The sequence below is a fragment of the Cicer arietinum genome, chromosome 8, assembly GCF_000331145.2.
Source record: "Cicer arietinum cultivar CDC Frontier isolate Library 1 chromosome 8, Cicar.CDCFrontier_v2.0, whole genome shotgun sequence".
Lineage (NCBI taxonomy): Eukaryota > Viridiplantae > Streptophyta > Magnoliopsida > Fabales > Fabaceae > Cicer > Cicer arietinum.
In genome coordinates this window covers 10236749-10245927 of record NC_021167.2, presented here as the reverse complement: position 1 = coordinate 10245927, position 9179 = coordinate 10236749, and the positions used below count along the sequence as shown (strand labels likewise).

At 27.0% G+C, this 9179-nt stretch overlaps 2 protein-coding genes across 2 annotated transcripts in view; both read right to left on the bottom strand.

Moving 5' to 3' along the window:
• LOC101491182 (aspartic proteinase CDR1-like) overlaps window positions 1-3018 on the bottom strand; it is an 11279-nt gene extending 8261 nt beyond the window's left edge. The window contains exon 1 of the mRNA XM_073364564.1: window positions 2991-3018. Within this exon, the coding sequence (XP_073220665.1) occupies window positions 2991-3018 (28 nt within the window). The remainder of the gene's footprint in view (window positions 1-2990) is intronic.
• Window positions 3019-5063: 2045 nt separating this feature from the next.
• On the bottom strand, window positions 5064-6419 carry LOC101490866 (aspartic proteinase CDR1-like). Its single transcript, XM_004489760.3, has one exon. It carries the CDS (start codon window positions 6395-6397, stop codon window positions 5069-5071), a length of 1329 nt encoding a protein of 442 aa, XP_004489817.1. The 5' UTR covers window positions 6398-6419; the 3' UTR covers window positions 5064-5068.
• Between the last annotated feature and the right edge of the window lie 2760 nt (window positions 6420-9179).

The window sequence follows — 9179 nt, the reverse complement described above, 5'->3', positions numbered from 1 at the left end:
TATATATATATAGTATATCAAATGAGAGAAGTTTTATAAAGGAAGAGTGAGATAGTTAAATTTTGACAACATAACTATATTTGGATGGTTTAGATTAAAATTAAAAAAATCATGTGAATTTTTTCAGTGATCTACTTAAATAACTATAGTTGTATAGTTGGTATTTAACCATTTTATTCTCTCAAACTGTTTTCATTTGATATACTTCATATATATATATATATATATATATATATATATATACTTAAAATTGTTTGATTTTACAATTAATGAAATACTCAATGACAAATATATTAAATAGTTTCCTTGTTTTATATTATATTTATTATTAATTTCTAGTGGTCTAGGTTCACCGTTAAGTAATATATATACTTAAAATTGTTTGATTTTATAATTAATGAAATACTCAAATGACAAATATACTAAATATTTGCAGTGGTCTAGGTTCACTGGTAAATATAATATATATACATATATTATTAAATGTTTTTAGATTTAAAAAAAAAAAATAGGAATGATGGAGCTATTATTAATTAAGTTGGCCCAAAGAACTATATAACATTTATAAAACTAAAGTCTTACCATTGAATTGAATGTTACATGTTTTTACTTACAAATAAGTTTAGGTTAAAATGCATTTTGGTCACCCTATTTCATTTTTATGAATGTTAGATATTTGATTCTCTTAGTTTGAGCTTTAACATTGATGGTATGACAATAATTTGTTTTGTCTAAAAAAATATAATAAATATCATCATAATTAACCTAAATAATTATAAGGTTTCAATCGAAAATGACGTCAAACCTAATAATATCAATTTTGTGAAGGAGTGCTCTATGAAGGTGTTGAAAATTACAAGAAATGAGGTTTGAATTATGTTTTGTCATTTCTGAAAATTATTTGAATTGTTTAATCAAAAGATATGTTATTTATCAAATCATTCAACTTATGATTATAAAACTGTTTTAGTCAAAATAAAGTTAAATCATAAAGAACATAGATTAAAATAACAGAGTAGTGACACGAAAAGAACACAAACTTTTATTCTAGTTCATATTAGACTATTGATACATCTAGTCCTCTACTAATAGAGAAATTTTGGATCAATATAAAACTTAATCCACTATTTAAACAATAGCATACACGTATTATTTGTTATGTCTCTTCAGACTTTGAGTATTTTTCTTATGTCTCACCAAGTAGTTATCGTTAACACCCTTCTCAACTTTTTGGCAAGCTGTCGTTGAAGTTCTTAAATATTTTTACACCTCACCATGTAACTCTTATGGATGAAAGAGCTCTTATCAAAACGAATTGATTTATATCAGTTCTAGTTTGTATCTGAATTGACACTAAGCCTGTTTCTAGCATTTTAACTCTCATTGAGAGAATATTACATTTCAAATCCTAGATTAATTCAAATGTATGAAACAATTTGAGTGATTTACATCAATTATAGTAACTCTCTATTGAAAGGATTTTTCATTCATTCATTTCTTTTTATGTTTTCTAAACTTTTACAAAAAATTCATTCTTTGTGATTGTGTGCGAATTCATTCTACGTTGTTTCACGAAGAAGGTGAAATCTGGAAAGTAGAAAAATGAAAAGTCGGGCAAAGACGAGAGAAGCAATTGAAATAGCAATGTCAATTTACAAGGAAGGGGGTTTGAATTGTAAATTCATCTTTTTAAAATTTTCTGTTAAAATCTTAAGAAAATATCCTTTAAAATTTTAAGATTGATCTTGGTTATGAAAATGGAGAACGTTCTTGGTTTTGGAAACAGAAAATAGAGAACATTCTTGGTTCTGAAAACAAAAAATAGAGAACGTTGTTGATTAGTTAAAACCGCGGTTTTAACTTCTCTATTTGACTTGATAACTAAATTGACTGAAAGTAAATAGAGATAAGGAAGAGATACCACACAAAAAAATATCATGGTTCACCCAACTCGGGCTACGTCCAGTCCTCACAACTGTGAGATTTTCCACTAAGTGTTCTAACGGAGAACGTTATTGATTTTACACGGTTTTTGTTAAGATCAACCTTGATTTTTAACAGCAATTCCTTTCGACCCATAAAGGATTCAATCGAGTCACCTATCAATCTTGAGAGGATTTTATGATTCACCTTTTAACCATAAAATGGTTTTTATAAAAACTACTCAAACTATAAACAACCCTTATAGTTTTGAGTTTATACAATAATGACTTGAAGAGATTGGTAGAATCCGATTATGCTCAATTCGTGTTTGAGAATAGATTCTTAATGAAAGAATTTAGTAATACGATCTGGATATATGAAAATGAATTCAAATATGACTCTTTTGCAAATGAGAAGCTTTCAAGTATGTAAGTGTATGTAATTGATGATTTTCTTAGCACTTGAAGTTATGTGTTTTCCTTGAGCTTGGGGTTCCTTTTATAGGCTTCAAGGAGGTTAATGACAGCTATTATTGACTTTGAAAAAGGTGCCTTCCTGTCATGTATCAGACTTGACCAAAGACTAGACTTTTAAACTTTGAATGTTACTATTTTGAACATTCTGCATTTCTATTTCAGTGTTAATAATGTTTGATTTGTAGCTTCTCATTCTTGATTGTGGTGATCATTTGTTTATGCACACAAACATCTCATCGATGTGCTTAATTGATTTAAATTAAGATTGTCTTTTGAATCATGCAAAACAGGCTGAAGAATGATGTAACAATGCTGAAAATGATGGCCAGTAAGCTAAAGAATGTTCATATCTTCTGGACTAATGTCATCATACTTGGAGAATAATGTTGATCATTCTGGATATAGTTGTTAATCATTCTGGAGAAAAATGTTTGTTGTTTAAGATCAAGTGTAACAGGCTAGAGAATGTTTATAAATCTGGAGATTGATGTTACATTGCTGAAGAATGATCATTTGACACTTTTGCTTTGAGTTGTGTCTTTTATCCTTTGATCCTTTTGAGTGATTCTTTTGTCTATATGAGAGTTATACATTCCAAGTATATGAACTGGAAATTCATTCGTGATTTACAAGAGCTTTCCTTGCATTAAAAACTGATTTTATCTTGTTTGTTGAAAATGACAGAAACGTGGAGAACATTTTTTGTTTTTCAGATTTTACAAGAATGTTATTGGTTCGGTTTTGTTCATTTTTAGCTCTTTCTTTAAATTTATTTCTCTTGCATTTGCTTTGTACATGTTTTGGATTATTACACTCAAACGCACATAATTAGAGTCTTTAATTAACTTTTATTTGTTTACATCAAAACATCGTGATTTTGATTCAACAACAATAAACAAAAAATGTCACATGAGTCACTAAAAAACAAATTAAATCCCAATCATACATTTTAATCCAAGGGATACCATTTAATCTTCTATCTCTCCCATTAAAAATCCCTCTCACTTGATATGCTCCTATATATATAAAAATTGACCAAGAAAAAATTACATTCATTTTCCTTTGTGGTGATATATTTTGTAGTGTATCGTATTAAATATAAAATTATAAGATTTAATTAAATATAAAATTATACGATTTAATGAATTTTGATTCTTTCGAATATGATTTCAAATGGTTTTATAAAATGTAGAGGATATTTTTTTCATTTATGTGCAATAGAACTTCAATCTTTTTCTAATTTATATTTTTCAGCAAATATAGATTTTATTTTAGTCTCGGACATTTTAAAAGTTTTAAGTTGATTCCTTACTTTAATAACATTGAGTTAACTTGGTCTCTTTTATGAAGTTTTCACCGAACACCGAAAAAATTTGTGATGGGTCAAATGATAATTTGATGTAACAATTATTATATTGACTTAATTTTATATTTAATCTCTTCTGTTTGTTTATGGTTTTAATTTGATCTCCTGTACTTTAAAAGTTACAAGTTGATCTCTATAATATTATGATTTGTTGATCGTTTCTGTTAAGGTTTTAAAATTTCATATTTTGCAACATCAGTGTCACCATTTAATCTATCTATTTTTCTAATAAATAATTGTAATAATAACAATAATAATAGATAAAGTGTTCTAGTTTTTCACTTTTTTTTTATAGTTAAATATATGTGTAAACTAGATTGTGAGTAATAAATATAGTGGATAAAGTTCAAAGAATCATATATCTAAAGATTTAATAAGTTTGTTATAAAGGAAGAAGATAATCGGGTGGCAGTGGTAGTCATTAAAAGATGAATTAAAATTAATAAATTGGTTAATTATGACTCGACAAGGAGTAGAGATTATGTGTTTAGGTTAATCAAATTATAGAAACATTAGACAAGTCTCAACATATTTTTAAATTAATATATGTATAAGCTTATGTATAATATATTCAATATATAAAAAACTAAAATGAAACATAAAATAAACGTAAGAGATCATATTTAAAATTAAGTTAAAATATGAACGATCACGTCAAATTTTCATTGGGAACACAACAAATTTTTACGTTGTTAAATCAAAATTTAATAAAAGATGAAATCTAAAATAAGGGATTAAATATAAAATTAAGCTCCTAAATATAAAATATTTATATCTATCATTAAAGTGTTAAGTAGTAAGATCAACCTCATAATATTTAGTGTCAATTATCAATATATCAAATGCAAAAAAAATAGAAAAATATTTAAATAAATTAATAATTAATATGATTTTTTTGGGTACAAATATGATATACATTTTTATACGGAAGTAAGTATTTTTACGAAAACGTTATTTAATAACATAGTAAGTAATTATTATTCAAATTTTATATTGTTGATCATTGTTTTCAACAAGGTTAATTTAAATATAAAAAAAATCATTATATGCTATTGAAGAATTATTATTGTATGTATATTGAATAAAATATCAATATATTTTGAAATACAAAATAATCTATAATTCATGAATATTTTTCTAAATTTTGCAAAAAATATATATAAGAAAAAAATTAACTTATAAAAATCATAGACCTCTTGTGAATATCTATAATGCAATCTATAATAGATAGTTGTTTCTTAAAGAGATGTCAAACAAAATGAAAATTTTATTAATTAAATTAAGTAAACAGATCTACATTCAATCAATGCTTGGTACAATCAGTAGGTTTAAAAGAGACAACATTTTTGTTGACGTCAAAGCCAATCAACAAGTTATGTTGGAGAATGTTCCCAAAAAGTGCAAACCCTTGTGATGGTAGGAAAGCAAAGCACATAACCCCATCACTAATTGGAATAAAGATGCTATTAGAATCTAACTTTACATCGCCGCCACTAAAATGTGCAGTAATTTGAGGAACATTTAATTGTCCCAATGTGGTATTGTAGCAAAGGTTTAATGGAATAGTAGGAAAGTCTACACGTTTTAGTTTAACATTTTCTGCCACAGCTGCTCTCAATTGAAGGAAAAAACGATGTGGCAAAATAGTCAATGGTGTACCACTGTCAATTGTGATAGTTTTTGTGGTAGCATTTGTTTTTGCAAATTTGGATCCACCAAAACTTATTCTTTTGTTTCCCACACTAAATGCTTCCAATGTTACGAAGTACAAGTCATTTACTACACCATTGATTTTGACTAAGGGAGTTGAAACAACGCCTTCACCAGAAACAATAGCAGCATCTCCAAAGTTGAGTTTGCTAGATGAGTTAGACTGACTAAACTCACCATAAAAAGGAATCAAGCAATAAGAGAATTTTCCATCAATCGAAGAGTCTAATTGTTTTATAAGCGACTTAGGTCCACTTCCAAGACCAACTACACCAGAGCTTTGACCTCTAAATGACACTGTATTTGTGTGTCCACATCCGATAACAGTTTTAGGAAATGAGACACTAGATCCAGTAGTAGAATCTAATGTTAAAGTCTCCAAACTTACATCTCCCGTTGTCTTTGACCCATCACCATATTTTATGGTATATTCACAAATATTTGTATCATTAGAACAAGTTGTTTGTTCAACTGATTTACATGTTCTAGAAGAGCAACTAATGTTTTTGTAACTCGAAGATTTTAAAGGATTAAATATAGGAGATGTTTGGTTGTAACATATATTACAAGGTTTGCATTGAATCCAAACAAAATCACTGCCTGTATCAATAATACCATAGACCTTAAATGGCGGAGTACCAACTGAATAACTCATGAGATACTCACCTGTATCTGGGGTTGAAGTCGATATAGGTTTTGAAGCGTGTGAAATTTTTTTGTTCAAATGATTGACACGATTGATGGAGCGATGCACAACATTTAAAACTCGTTGTAAATTAGTTTCAGTGGGGTGGTAGAGTGGAGATTTTGGAGAGTTACGGTGAATGAGATCGACACTAAAACCATTACTAAGAGCATGCGAAACAGCAATGAAGTGAACAAAATAAAAGAAAAGAAGAGTCTGCAATGAAAAATGCGACATTCTTACTAAATATTTGAGTGAAAGTTTGATATTATAAGTTATACTCTTTAGTGGCTTTTATAACTCTCGATGAGTGAGATTTGATGGAATTGTGTAGAAAAAAGTAATGTAAATAAATAGATACGAGAGAAAATTAATTAAAAAATTGTTTGAACTAAATACTATAAATACATTTAATTATATTTAATTATATTATTAAATATTATAATAATTGATGTTGACAAAAAAAAAAGATATGAATATGATTAAAATTACTTTATGTCAGCATTAAATTTAAATATAACAATTTATGTTTATGAATTATATATATATATATATATATAGCATATCAAATGAGAGAAGTTTTATAAAAGAATAATGAAATAGTTAAATTTTGACGACATAACTATATTTAGATGGTTTAGATTAGAAAAAAATAAATCATGTGAATTTTTTAATTGATTCATAGTTTCCTTGTTTTATATTGTATTTATTATTAATTTCTAGTGGTCTAGGTTCACCGTTAAGTGTAATATAATATATATATATATATATATATATATATATATATATATATATATATATATATATATATTGTTCGATTTTATAATTAATGAAATACTCAATCACAAATATACTAAATTGTTTCCTTGTTATATATTATATTTATTGTTAATTTGTAGTGGTCTAGGTTCACTGTTATATATATATATATATATATATATATATAAATATATTTAGATTTGTTTTAAAAATAAAATTATGAATGATGGAGCCATTATTAATTAAGTTGGCACAAAGAACTATATTACATTTATATTCGAGTAAATTTGAATTTGAGACTATATATAATTGAAAAAGAACTATATTACATTTATAAAATTAAAGTTTTACCACTGAATTGAATTGAATGTTACATATTTTTACTTAAAAATAACTTTAGGTTAAAATGCATTTTGGTCACTCTATTTTTCTCCTTTTGTCTGGTCATTTTTTAAAATGTTTATATTTGATTCTCTTAGTTTGTGTTTCAACATTGATGATGATGTGACAATAATTTTTTTTCTCTCAAAAAATATAGTGTATATCATCATAATTAACCTAAATAATTACAAGGTTTCAATTCAAAATGACATCAAATCTAACAATATCCATATTAGTCAGTAGAGCTATGACTTAAAAGTTTAATTTAAATGATGTGTAAAAAAAACTTATATAATGATGTGAAAAATTATTATTACCTATAATTTTAATTTAATTTCAAATTATTTAATACCGCTTTAATATTACACCTAATGGATATTGTTAGTACATAGATACGCCTAAGAGTGGGGTGAATTAAGTGTTTGTAAATTTTTTTGTTTTTAGAGATTTAGTGTTTGATTTTTCTGATTTAAGATAGCGTATGGAAAAGATAAATGGCAGAAAAATAAAAAACACAAAGATATTATCCTGGTTCCCCTTATGACCAAGTGTACATCCAGTCCTCTTGCACACCACAAGAGATTTTCCACTATTGTTAGAATAAGTACAAGTCCCACCCTAGGACCTTTGTTACAAACTCCTAACAATCACCCTAAGATAGCACACCACTATCTTAGTTTACAAAACTTGAAGAAAGAGCACCACTTTCCTCAATTTACAACACTTGAATGGTTTAGCAATATTGATTTTGACTTAGACCAATATGATATAACAGTTGATGTACAATGATAACAATCCAATATAATTTCAAGTACACTAGAGAACTTTTCTCAATGATATGAAAATGTAAAATCTGTACTTGAAATATAAAAGTGAAACTTTGAAAAAATCAAAACATTTTAGAAAGTTTGTTCAAGGTTTGGTTGTAGGATTGGTTATGTTTGATCTGAAGTTATGGTGTATTTATACTCCATAAACATCTCTTCATATTTGTGGCCATTGATCCAAGAGGTTTGATGAAGAAATGCAATGATCCAGAACCATTTCAGAATTGAAAAATTGCATTGTTTTCAAGTGTATTCGACTACAGCTTGTGTGTAGTCGAATACACATCCTTTTAACGTTCAGTTTTATTTGAATTTTGAAGCTTGTATTCGAATACACATGTGTGTAGTCGAATACACATCCTTTTAACGTTCAGTTTTATTTGAATTTTGAAGCTTGTATTCGAATACACATGTGTGTAGTCGAATACACATCCTTTTAACGTTCAGTTTTATTTGAATTTTGAAGCTTGTATTCGAATACACATTCTTGTATTCGAATACAGATGTTTGAAGATGTTCAGTTTTAGCTTGTCTGTATTCGACTACAACATGTTGTATTCGAATACAATATTGTATTTTGTCAAAAATATTATTTTCAAATATTATTTATATATTTTTACTTTTTGAAAATCCTTTTGATGCATATGCTAAAATGAAAAGTTCTCATGTGCATTTGAAATATACGAATATTAGATTGCATCATGTACCTTTACATTATAAAACTTCTAGCATATTTGACCATAGTTGTCTTTGATGTTTGACTTCTTTTTGAGCTTGCAACTTGATCACTTTCCTTGGTCTTTGTCTTCATCAAAAACATGTATTTTACATTCTCCCCCTTTTTGATAATGACAAAACCTTGTTGTTGTTGTGACTTCAAAGTGTTTGATCGTTTTAATCTTTCTCCCCCGTAATACATGTTTACTCCCCCTTTGAGCTTGAGTTCATGCCATCATGTTTTAAACATTTTGAAGACCTACAAAAGTTTTTAACAAAAACATACCAAAACAACATACCAATTTTCTCCCCCTTTTGACATGATCAAAAAGAAG